The sequence below is a fragment of the Physcomitrium patens genome, chromosome 25 (genome assembly GCF_059467195.1).
Source record: "Physcomitrium patens ecotype Gransden chromosome 25, ASM5946719v1, whole genome shotgun sequence".
Taxonomy (NCBI): Eukaryota; Viridiplantae; Streptophyta; class Bryopsida; order Funariales; family Funariaceae; genus Physcomitrium; species Physcomitrium patens.
This window is the reverse complement of record NC_143434.1, coordinates 13289088-13302384: the sequence shown is the minus strand read 5'-3', so window position 1 is coordinate 13302384 and position 13297 is coordinate 13289088. Positions and strand designations below refer to the sequence as shown.

The window sequence follows — 13297 nt, the reverse complement described above, 5'->3', positions numbered from 1 at the left end:
TTTCTAGAAGCTTCTAGAAAGGAATCCCCTGGAACTTTCTAGAAGCTTCCTAGTTAATAGAAGTAGCTCGAGAAGTTTCTAGAACCTTCTAGAAAGGAAGCCTCTGGAACCTTCTAGAAGCTTCCTAGTTAATAGAAGTAGCTCGAGAAGCTTCCTAAGTAGGAGTATATATAGGGATCGAGGCTGAAGAGTTCTTCAGTCTCGACAACACATCTCTTGGAGTTCTAGCTCACCTTTCTGGTGTTGTTCTTGTACTCATCTGTTTAATCTAATTCTGTCACTTCTTCTTGAACTTCTTGTTAGATTTCAAGTTTGTATTTTGTGTCCGTGACAATACACTAGAATATGAAGAAAGAGTTTAAATAAATATATCTCTTTTTTATTTGCATAGAAACTTTCTACATACCTGCACTATTAAAGCTAAACTTTCTTACTTAAAATCTAAATTATTTGCTACCAAGTTACTTGTGTTTTTGAAAGGATGCCTTTTCCAAACACATACAATGGTAGCTAAACTCTATAATCTCATCGTTCTAACATTCTAGTAGAAGAATTAAAATCAACAATTGGAGCAACTATGAATGAATTTGGCTATGAAATATAATACTTATGCAGCAAAAAAGCTAAATTTAATACCATCTATAAAATTTGGTTTATTATGGTTAGAGTGGCTTATGCCTCAAAAGTAATACATAATTTTATCTTAAATAGAGTTTTCCATGATAAATTAATTCGTGCATATACAAGTATCTCTAGAATTCTTCTAGTAGCAAATAGATAGAAATAATAAATTATGAAAAGGGACTATTGAGGTAGAAGACTACAACCATGATCCTATTCTAACTCTTTTTATATATTCTAATGTAATCATCTTGTCTTTAAATGATATTGTTACTATTATATATATAAATTAGATAAGGTTGCTCCTAGAATAATTATCTATGGTCTTTGCTAGCAAAACAATATTTTACAAGTCATTGTTTAAAATATATACAATGCCAAACAATAATTCCATGTACTTAATCTATAGGATTACACTTTAAAGAGAATATTGTTGAATAAATTGCATACAAATAGTATTTTTTATACTTTCAAATGTAACATTGTTAGTTGCCTTACACATCTATGATTAACTCAAAGGAATTCTATGGCCCTTGCAAAAGACTTTCTCAAAGTTTTGCTAATGCATTTTACAAACAAAATCCATTGGTATTTTTTCTATTTTCTATCTTTATGTATATTTTAAAAGTCTTCATCATGATGATTGTTTATAAAAGATGCCTTGATTGCTTTGTCTTGTTGGTGCTACCTAAGTAAAAAATAACATAATAGGTATGAGTTGTTTCTTTGTGTATGTGGAATTTAATTATTGATTGAATTATTTATCAGATTATATATACAATTGGCATTTGGCTTTTCTTATACATATTAGTAATAATCTTTTTATTTTTATTACATGTTCAAGTTTAACATGCCCCTCTTACTCATTATTGGTAATACAACTACCACCATATTGTTTTTTATTAGCTTTAACTTTATGCAAGACAAAATAAATGTAGATAAAATAGGGGCTATAGAACAAGTCCGCAATATTTTGGGAAATGGAAATGCACCATGGATGATAGTAATAGGCAAAGAACTAGCATTAATGGAAGCTATTGAGAAGGTTTTTAGAAATATTGTGACCAACTTGCTTTGTGCTTGGCAAAAGTTAAGAGGTGGTTAAAAATCAATGAGGATTTTGAAGCCTTTATACAACATTGAAGGAATATTATTTATATTGATGCAAAAAATATATTTTCAAACTTTGTAAATAGAGCTATAAAGAGCTCAAGCCATCAAGAAAGAAATTTTTATTTACTTGCAAGTAATTTAGATTCTAAATTAGGCTCACTTTATTTGCATATAGATAAGAAAAGTGATGCGTTTTGGGCATTTAATTACCTCTTGTATAAAAAGAAATTACTTTGTTGTAAAAGAAATAATTATAGTATGAATTAAGAACTTAAACACATGTACAATATAATCATTCTAACCATGGAAAGACAAGATTATGCCATACATCATAGAATTGCATACAAATCCACCAAAATTTAGTACTTGCAAAACAATTCTTTTTAAAGAATCTCCTACTATGCTTTGCATAAGCTTAAGGAGTTAAAAAAGCAACTTACATAGTGGACAACCATGCAATCTTAAATTGCATTAATATCCTACAAACAATAATAGATCTTTTATATTTCTACAAACTAATATGTTACAAATAGCAATTAATTTGTGGAAGTATAAAAGTTCCATTAATATTTTTATCAATAGTGGTGGTTAAAAAAAACTAATATTTTGCAATGGCAATACTTCATGAAGATCTCTTATGGCATCAACAATACATTTTGGATCAATAGGTTTTACAAACAAAATACAATATAGTAAATCTGTAAAATGCATTCACAAAAAGAAGACATGTTGATAGTGTGACTTTCCTTCCTTCTTTAGCACCTAAGGGAATTTTTTTATTTGAGTTGATTAATAAATAAATAAATAAAAATCTTGTGAGGAGTATAAAGAAATTGGTCATAATAAGCATAGTTTTTCATAATTATTGGAAGGGTTAAGACCATAAAATATAAAATAATTATATAATAATATTATTTTTTGTATGTAGAGGTGTGTAGCATAGAAGATGTCTATGTAATAAAATGAAGGAGTCTACCTAATTTTTCTTTTTATATTTTATTACATCCAATAAATAGATACTATCTTTAATTGATATTTAACTTCATTTATTCTATATTTTTATTTAATTATAATACATATTAATATTTTATAAAATTATTTTATAAAATATCTAAGAAGCAATTATAGCTTATATAGTAAAATTTTCAATTGAAAAAATCTTAAGTTTTTTAATATTATTTATATTTTATATAATATAAATAATATTTAATATGGCTAATTCATTAAAGTTATTGACTTTAGATAATTTTATAATATAATTTTATTTAAAAAAATAAAATTTTCTTTATTTTGAGACTATTATTGAAAAAAATGCTTTATAATACATAAATCTCTTATATTAATAAAGCTTTAAACTAATATAGGTTATTTTGATGTAATTTCTTTCTTCTACTCTTTTATTCTTTTTATCTTCTATAGATGTAATTTGATGCTACCATACATCCTAATAAGTTCTAAATCATTTATTATTTTTTGTATCAAAATTTTAATCTTTTTTATTTATATATTAAGTTATTTTAAATTTAATTAGTTAGTTTAAATTTTAAATAAATAAGTGTAGAACTACTTTTTAAAAATCAAGCCAACACATTAATAAAAATTGTACCAAATTATTCTTTTATAAAAAATAATACATATACAAAATTATTCATATTAAAATTTGAAACAAAATATATAGCATTATAAAATAAAATATTAAAAAAAAATCTTTTGTAGAAATATTAATTTAATAGTATATAAATATTAATATTTTGTATATATATATATATATATAGCATGATGTTTTAAATTAATAAAAACATATTAAATACAAGAAATCTAATAATTTAAGAAATATAGAGCTTATTAAGAAAAATATGCAAAGAAATAAATGAAGTATTAACAATAATATTTTGAAAGATAGAAATGTAAAAATTATAAAATATACAATGATGTCTGAATTAAATAATTCTAGTTTGGTCTCTATAAATAAGTTTAAAAAATATAAAATAATTTTTTATGTATTAGTTTTATAACTTCTATTGTGTAAAATATCAATACAAATATAGATATGTAGATATATAATTTTTTTGTTCTTAGATTAAATTATGTTTGCGATAATAAAAATAGATAAATACAAAATAATCTATTTTGTCTTTGATGTATATTAAGAATATACTTCAAGATTATTAAATAGTTCTTATAAATAAATTATACTAAGAACTTTTGTCTTAGGAAATAATAATTTTGTGTTAAAAAACTTAAATGACATTTAAAAAGAATTTAATTTTAAAGAAAATATATTAATTGAATCAAATATAAGTTTCAAAATATAAGAGCTATTTAAATAACATATTGAAAAGTAGTTGTAGAAAGTAAAACAAAGTTTTTTACAAAGCATAGATCTGCCTTGTGATAAAGCAAATACTATAAGGTTTGTAGGTGCATTGTCAATAGGATTTTAAATAGAACCAAAATTTTAAAAATGTATACATGGCCTCCAACATTGAGTGTTATTGAATTTTATGTAATTAGACCACAATTTTATGAAGGTTGAAGGAAAATTCAAAAAACTTTTAAAATTTTCTTCCAGAGGTGATTCTTGCCATGGGATAGCAATGCAAACTCTGTAAGAAAAAACATATGCAAGAGTAAAGAATACTTTTTCATTTCACTCACTCTAATTTTCATGACTTCAATGGTCTCAAAAAACCTGGAAGACGGTAGTCAATACCAAGGTTGCAACTCCTAGTATGTATTGTATTGACAGTTGAAATAACTACTGAAAATTGGGTCGCCAAAACATTCTCTTAGAATATTCCGTAAGAGCAAAGAGATACAACTGAATGTTATGTCTTTTGAGTATCTTGTGCATGCAAAATCATATGGTGTGCTAAATACCCGGCAGGAATTATTGTATAATCCACAGTTGAGAACTTCCTGGCTTAGTTCTGACTTTAGTTCAACTAGACTGGCAGGTAGAATTCAAGCATGCAGAAGTTCACATTTGATGTCATTACACACCACCAATTTGGTGCAGCTGAAGTCCAATTGCTCCCCGCCTTCTCACTCAACGAATTTACTAAGGATGATTTCCTCAAGTATTTCAAAGTCGTCATTGTCGCCATCGGCACTGTCATCATATGCGTCAATGTCATAGGAATCAGAATCCTCAATGCCACGCAACCAGTCTGTCGCATCTATGCCTCTGCCATCAGGATCATCCGAATAGTCATCATCAAAGAGACCACCATGCCTAAATATATGTTTGAATGCTGGTTGATCTAATGCTTCGTCCTGTCGCCTGAGCTCATTGAGCGCGGGGTCTTTACTGGTTTGTTTCTTAACTTCCCAGAAACAGTGTTGAACCTCGCCAATAATGTTCTCATCGGATCCACGGAAAATAGATTGAGATTTCCAGTCCTTCGAAACCATCCGTTGGTATTTACTTTCTTCCATAGTTCCTGAAAATCAAATGTACAATTTGGAAGACATCAATGCAGGCCTCCACTAGTAATATTTGGAATAACTTTAATTTGGCTTGTGTAGTAGCCAGGTTAAAAGAAGATATTGTGAAGGTTTTGGACTATACATTCAATTCTCTCTTTCTAATATTACAAGAAAACAAGTAAATTACATGAAACTGAGCACTAAATAAAGCGAATTCTAGAATGCACCTGAAGCCACCAGTCTGTAAACATGCACAGCATTGCGCTGTCCTATGCGGAATGCACGATGAATGGCCTGTCGTATCACAGCAGGGTTCCAAAGAACATCCATGAAAACAACACGAGAAGCTCCAGTAAGAGTGATGCCTTCCCCACAGGCTTTGGTTGATGCCAGCAAGACACGGATCTTCCCTTTACGATCGTTGAACCTCTCGATAATGCTTTGCCTCTCATCTGGATCGACCTTCCCGTCAAGTTGCAGAATTTCTTGTTCCCGAACCCAGCCGAATTCGTTTTTCAACATCTCTTCTAGAAGTATGAAAGGGACTAAATTCTGACAAAAAATGAGGATTTTCTCTTGTCCGTATCTTAACTGATTCAATAAGTTAATTACAAACCGTGTCTTCACTCCTACTTCAGGGTCTCGATTGGTGGCTACTTCGTTCATCTCCTGCACAACGATTGAGATGTTATCCATCCAGCTTATGATACGACTTAAATTTAAAGTGGAAAATTGTTAGTGCCAGTTCGAAAAGTGACACAAGGCACAAGAAAAAACGAGGTAGTTGCAAATCGTACTTCATTTCACCAACTTTGTTCATTGGTACACATTTTTCCGCGACTTCAATTCCTAACCTCGCAAAGATATCTAAGGGTTCAATGTTGACACTACCTCTTGTGACAGCAGGTCGGTGAGGGCTTTTCCAACATTATGTTCTAAGAACAAGCTTGGATGGATACAGATCAAAGACAGTAAGCACTCTCTTTCCAGCATAGTCTTATCCTCCAGTCTTCTTGTCACACTTTGAACCAACTTCACTTGCAAAGCCGTAGGTTGCAACATTATGGCAAAGTCTCGAAGTGGAGGAAGGTCCCGCAAAACACCGCCTTTGTAATGATGTATAAAGGGACTAGTTAACCGGCGCAGCTGTTCGAGACCTTGAGCCAAGCTCCCTGGAGAGAGCTCGCCCTTTTGTCCTTTGTCAATTTTGTTACCAACCTCCTCCATGAATAATTTCTTTGCTTGAACTTCTGCAGCTTTAGCTGCTTTTTCCTTCCATTCTGCTGTATGGTGCTCGACCTCATCGTCACCCTTCAGTTCAATTTCCTGCAAACGATGTTGGCAGCCCTTTACAGCATTTTACCTTAATGAACTATGCATGCCCCCAACTTGAAAAAAAGGAAGGAGACAATGAAAAAGCTACATGCTAACACAACAATAGCTTAACAACAATAAAATTCGGCTTACATATGAAGCAATGCAGGTGACCAGCTATTTCCTTCACCAGAATATCTAAGAATTTATATGGAGATATTGTATGAAGGGGAAGTGAGCCGATACAAACAAAACATTGTAATCAACACTAATCAGAATAATAACTGTTTAGAAAACACGCATGAGAAAAAAAATATTACCTGCTGAATATTGAACTTAAGTCCCGCATCCTTTGCATATGTTTTTACGAATCCAGACCGCACAAGATTAAGGGACGTGTACAGCTCCTCAAAGTTGTTTTGAAACAGAGTGCCTGTTAATAAACAAATAAATCTAAGAAATATGAGTAACATAAAGAGACGTTCAGGACCTCATGCGGTGGTAGAACGTTTTGCGATCATAACAGCATGCAGTTCCTACGAGAAAGTCACCAAACTTTGTGGGGCAACATTCTTAAATGGAAAAATTAAAATTAAAAATAGATCCCTGTTTTAGAAAATAATAACAACAAATAATAAAATATCTGTGACGAACCTGACAACATTATCCGCAGTGGAGTCTTGACAGCCATCAGCGGTTTCAGAATTTGAGCTCGACTGTTTCGAGCAAAATGACCTTCATCAAGCACCAGAATATGGGGACGCTCTAGGAGTATAGTCCTCACTGTGGAGGACGTCATTCGTTCTTGTGTAGTCATTAAAGCGAACATTGAGTAACTTATGACTAGAACGCTTGGTGTCTTGGTCCATTGCCAGAGCATTGCCTGTCAAATACTTGTCAAAAATAAGGGTTACGTTTAGAATTAATTGAGCATTAACTTCCCCTTTTAGTGCTGCGCACTCACATTCACTTAGAAGGGCATTTGATTCCATACTGTAAATACTCAAGTACCTCGCGACAGGCATTCATGGACCGCTGCTTCTTCCATCGTCCTCCACTGTTTAATTGAACATCTCCAGCTTCCTCATGCTGTTGAAGAAATATTCGCCCTTGTTCAGCTGCTTTATTGAAGTTGTACACAGGAATACCCACATTCCATTTCCTGAATTCTCTCTCCCATGGCTGCAGCATGATCTTTGGTGCGACTATAACCGGTCGACAATGTGGGTACTTCTGAAAGCATAGAGAAAAAAAAATAGATATCTTGCATCAGCCTCTTCTGGCAGCCCAAACAAGAAGACCAACTATTTTTGATCGAACACTGAGAACCGCGCTCAGAAAGTACAATTCAGCAACAATGTACACGCACTGGAGGAATGCCCCAATATCGACGACGAGGAGAGGGGAATTGAGTCTGACCTTTATGTAGCTGTGCAGGAAGCTGATGATCAGAAAAGTTTTACCAGTGCCAGGAGCATGAGAGATAACACATCCTCCTGGCTCTCTTGGTGGAAAACAGGGATTTCCATTAGCATCCTGTCCAGCCAAGTTACGCCATAAAAACTGAAATCCATGCTTTTGATGCCTTTGCATGTGCTTGGCAAGCTCAGGAATCAATTCAAAATTTGAGCCTTTTTCGATACTATCCTGTTGTTTGTGACTGAGGTCTTCAAAATCCCAGGAAGCAAGCATGTTTTCATCATAAATATCCTCATCGTTGTCCTTCGTTGCTGTAATCCTTTTAGCATTCTGAAAGCAACACCACGTTGTAAGAAGAAAGAGAAAAGACGCGTTCAAAAAAAGAAATAAGACTCAGATGCGAGTACATAAATCCGAAAGAAGCTTCCAATTTTGCTGAGGTGTTTGGCAAATGAGGCGTTTTCGGTCTCATACATAGTGTGCTAAAGAAACTTGCTCGGAAACAAAATCAAACTGAGAGTTGTGGACAATATCCACACCAGCACAACAATACATCACAGAGGAATATTCTAAATGAACAGAACATAACATGTACCAGTGTGCCTTTCATTGAGTACCTGCAAACATAAATTAATATGAATCAACACTTTAGAAGGCAACGAAGCATGGCAGTATAGAAAGATGATCTTACATCACGCTCCCACATATTCTCTATTTCTAGAAGAACATTTCCACACACTGCACAGACGATCCCAACTTCTTGATCAAATATGACAGCATGCTCCTGACATTTACTTCCATCGGGATTTTCACATTCAGCAATCAAACTGGTAGAATCCGGTGATTTCTCATCCATCGCTCCATTGACCTTGTTCAAAGCAACAAGTCCACGTCAGATCATATTACATCCACAAAATTTAACCTGCAGCTTAATCGAGAATCGTAGTAGCTACGCTAACGTCATTATAAAAGGACCAGAATGTCATATACCCCTAGACCTCTATGCTAGCATGACCAACTATGTATACTACATGTGACACGGGGCTTACAATTGGATAAAACAATCATAAGAACATTGTAAAACCAAAACCACGCGTAGTTCAAACGGCACAATGATCTCTGGTAATTTACACATCAGTTTACATACCTTTTTACAACTTTCCTGTGCAGCACGCATTTCTTCCCATACATATGCAAGTGGATCATCTTGCACTTCCTGCAGCAGTGTTGGACCCACCGCATTCATCAAGGGATTCCATGAAGGTGACAAACCCATCCCCTCAGCTTCGGAAACCTTCTCTTCAGCAATATAACAGTGAACCGGATCCACGGTCTCGAATAACTCAGCGTAGGTGATCTCTTTCTCAACATTTCTCGGACCAGCAATAGTACCAACTCTCTTCGGCCGTTTTGCCTTTGGCAAGCAAGTCTGACGTAACAGCTTAAAACATCAGAGAGACCACACAAGTCTAAGCTAAGATATTCGAAATATCTACTTAGAACTGGTAAAGCAAACACAACCAATCGATTCTACGTCAAGCCTGCCTTTCTACACTTATACTAGTGGTGTATCGAACACATCCCACCGAGCCTGCACCAATGCACACTCTGATACAAATCGGCAAGCAATAAATTGTTGAATAGCAACCTGCTTAAGAAGGCCAGTCTTGGATCCATCCTTTGACCGTGCTAGAATATCGGGCATGACGGGACTCACAGTCAAGGGGTGGCCTTTTAGATCGTCAGCGAATTCCTTCACCCCCATTGTATCAATGTTATTAAGACGTTTACCACCTTTAACAGATGGCCTGATAAGAGCCATGCCAAGGGTTTCAAACTGTTCGGATGCATAAACTTTCACTTGCTCTTTCACAGCATTATTTAAACAACCCTGCTCAGGACATTGCTGTCCAGCACGAGAAAGGAGTTTCTTTTTGGGCCTTCCTTGAGTCTGGAATCTTGATGTAAAAGGAGGATTGAGGTTTTCCCTACACGTAGTTTGATTATTCACTAAACGACGCTTAGCAACACGACTTCCAGCAATGGTTCGTTCTATGTAATCTGCATTGACATGTTCGTCAGAATTCTCAGAGAATGTAGCAGGTTCAACAATCGGGGAGGTCTCTGGACCGAAAGGAACATCCCGAAAAGAAGGCAAGGGCGATGACATATCTGATGTAACGGACATCGGCTTCAGGGGACTTTGGCCTCCTGGTTTTGAGAAAGGAATTTTAGATAATACCAATTCATCCAGGTCCTCGTCAGAATTTCCTGAAGTCTCAGCGGTGTTCGAAACATCTTCCAGCTTCTCAGAACTTTGTTCCATTTCATCGCTAGAGTATCTCTCTATAAATGCAAAGTCAGGCATTTCAGTCGTATCCTCTTTTTGAGGAATCGTCTTAGGAACTACTTCTTCAACATCTGTTTCGTCATTGATATCAAAGACAATAGGTTGCGTTTTGGAAGCATTAAGCACGGGAAAAGGCTTGACTCCATCTCTTGACGGTGGAACGGGCGCATGGAAGCTGTTCCCTGACAAAAGAATCACATCATCCTCATCACTTACTTCACCCCCTGATGCTGGAATGGGAGCATAAGAGTTGGGCACTGGCGAAACAATAAGATCATCTTCATCCTTCCCATCAGAAAGTATGATGCCTTCCTCTGCGAGAAAAGAGTCAAAAGACACCAAAGGCAGTGAGCCTGGAACCGATGTAGGTTCTTCAGGGCCCTGAGAAAGTGATGGGCCTGAGTTCCCTCCAGCTACTCTGCTCTCGAAGGACAAACTACGGCGCCTGGATGTGTCACTGTAATCACAAAAAGAGGAGCACCAAAGTATTCCATCCTTCGCCCAAACCCTAGGAATGTTTGTCACGCTGGGTAAAGAGGCTGAAACAACTTGTTGAAAAGTTATACCCCTTGCTTCCCTCATAATATGCATTTCTCCTAGACCTACAGGTTTTGCATAATTTGGCAAAAGTAGTCTCTCTCTATGATTACATGGAAGAGTTGTTGGTATGGTGTAGAGGGCTATCTGGAAGAAGCACTTGCATGTTTTGGGGGTATGTTGCTTTCTGGTCACGTCGACTACCTTTGCATCGTACCACGCCTGTTTTGCACAAGTATAATAGTATCGATAAGAAACTAAGTTGACTCGTACATTCAGCTGTGCACTCCACGGGGTAGAAATGAATGCGTCAATATCATCAATACTTGCAAATATAAACTACCAGGAGGTCACATTTCGGGATACTCCAAAGCTTGAATATGTCAGAAGGAAGATAAAAGGAGGATGAGGAGGGTGAGACATACCCGTGAGCTTTCGTTCGCATGCGGATGTTGACTCATCACGCACACGTCAACCCCAGGTTTGATCCCATCACAGTCCAACAATTGTGAAGTCCTCGACCGCATTCGGAGATGGCCAAAAGGTACCCACTGAACAATTTGGTTGCCAAATTTCACATAATGGACGTAGTATTTATCACGATTCTTCTTCAAAATTTCGACATCCCACCATGACCCGTTACTATATGCTTCCAAAACTGTCCAAAAACTCACACGATGGAATTAAAAATCAATGTACAAGGCAGGTATTGAGTTCGCTACAAAGAAATGTACCAAAATTGCCACCTGGAAAGATTTTCAACATTCTAGTTAGGAGATGATTTCTTACGCGGTTTAGTACTAGTATCAGCACTAGTATTTTTCGGAGTAACTTTTTTTCTTCTGTCATCATAACAGCTATCACGGGTGCAGTCGTCAGGGTCATGCTGCCAAGAAGAATTATTCTTTCCCTTCCTCCACTGCGTGGATGTACCCACTGCAGAGGCGTTTGGGAACGGCATAACGCAAGAGATTCGCGAGGAAGACTCCACAGATGTAGAGCACTCGCCACTGCCCCGCTCTTGTCTTGGCAATAACCGTCCCCTTCCGGTCCCTTCTCTTCTCGCCATGGCTAACCTAGAAGACGGGAATTGGAACCACTGCTTCAAAAGGAAATGGAAAAGATAATCTAAGAGCTTGAAGATACGTTAAATAATTCCTCCAACAACGGATGAATAGCTATAATTCTCATACGTATATGGCAATGTGTCTCATGCGGGAATCTAGAATGAAGAAAAGACACGCACCTGTCATCCGTGAGAGGCAGGCAGGCACATATTGAAGGTGCTTTTGTATCAGCGCTCACTAAGATTCGTGCGACTTACTAACGTAAAACTCGCCATCATGTTCCCCATCCGTGTTACAGTTGAAATTGAAGGAACTCTGCCTCTGCATTTTTCGTCTATCAGAGAAAAATGTGATCACCATACCTCCAGCACCTGCAGAAGATGAAGTGTTTCAACTGAGTGGAAAACAACGTGACTAGAGCGTAAATGACAGCTGCTGCCTATTGCAAAATCATAGTTATTCTCTATAGAAGTGAGGATAAAGCTGCGAATAACTGCGAGCCCTCATGAGGAGAGAGTCAGAAACCTTGAATACTTTAGAGCAATGACATACTGCTTCATCAAACTCAACGATGTGAAAGATCAACAACTTAATTTCGTAACATAACAAGCACAGAATGTCACTAAATGATATATGTTTATTTCATGTGCTACAACAAAACTTGAAAGCTCTCTTCGGAAGTACTGTGAGCAGCTCCATGAAGTGGTCAATTCGCGTCAACACTCTCAAAGCATCGACGTCATTCAACTCTCCAAAATTTATCCTCAACCCTCAAACCTACACTCATGATTGCGAAATTACGCATGCATTCACCCCCCGCTCACTTTAAAGGAAGGCAAGATACGACACCCTCACACTGCCTTCAAACGATTTGAAAAACTGCAACAAATCACATGAAAAATCATACCGAATTCCGCAACGCCTCCGCGGGAGAATCTGCTACAAGAATTAGACACAAGCAAACAGAGGCGCAATCCCAGCAGCCTGTATTCCTGCTCCAGCCACCGGACGCATCAAGAAAACACAGTTGAAGCCCGAAATGCATTTTACGGCGCCTCCGGTTCTCTGAATCAAAGGTGCGCGCACGATCAGAAGTTGCAGAATTCGGAGAACTGCAACAGCACAAATTAGTTCCTATCTTGATCACTCCCTCGCTCTCTCCATCTATCTCTCTCGCCGTGTCTCTCTTCCTCCCTTAGCTCCTCGAGCTACGACTTGCTCCTCCACCGAAGTACGCCTTGTTCTCCCCCCCCCCCCCCCCCCCCACCATCCTACTCCGTCCTCAACTAAATTTGGGGGCATCGTCGAGGTCCTGCTTCAGATGACAATTGAGGTCGTCGCTTTATGTCGCTTCCATCGCCTCTGGAATATGTGGAAGTATTCTCGAGAATCATAGTACGAAACTCATGGATACGGTCGATCTGGAGAAGTATACGTATTGAATATG

General features: G+C 36.6%; 1 protein-coding gene across 9 annotated transcripts; it reads right to left on the bottom strand.

Annotated features, from left to right (window-relative positions):
• Positions 1–4502: 4502 nt before the first annotated feature.
• On the bottom strand, positions 4503–13088 carry LOC112277346 (uncharacterized). Of its 9 annotated transcripts, none has more exons than XM_024509537.3 (14): positions 12758–13088; positions 12030–12221; positions 11573–11859; positions 11209–11441; positions 9545–11005; positions 9044–9337; positions 8588–8764; positions 7897–8226; positions 7489–7710; positions 7132–7360; positions 6798–6910; positions 6055–6510; positions 5391–5832; positions 4503–5177 (listed from the first exon to the last, which is right to left on the bottom strand). In XM_024509537.3, exons 3-14 carry the CDS (start codon positions 11850–11852, stop codon positions 4780–4782), a joined length of 4635 nt encoding a protein of 1544 aa, XP_024365305.1. In that variant the 5' UTR covers positions 11853–11859; positions 12030–12221; positions 12758–13088; the 3' UTR covers positions 4503–4779. The 9 variants fall into 9 exon arrangements, with proteins under 9 accessions (XP_024365305.1, XP_090103516.1, XP_090103518.1 ...); XM_090247390.1 differs by having other exon boundaries at positions 9044–9325; XM_090247392.1 differs by having other exon boundaries at positions 6055–6489; positions 9044–9325.
• Positions 13089–13297: the final 209 nt, after the last annotated feature.

Bases quoted from the DNA above. Each gene is read 5' to 3' on its own strand.
- LOC112277346 (XM_024509536.3), bottom strand. The intron at 11,442-11,572 runs GTAAGAAATCAT...GTTTTTGGACAG, and splicing joins TGATACTAGTACTAAACCGC to TTTTGGAAGCATATAGTAAC. The intron at 7,361-7,488 runs GTACTTGAGTAT...AGTATTTGACAG, and splicing joins CCATGAATGCCTGTCGCGAG to GCAATGCTCTGGCAATGGAC.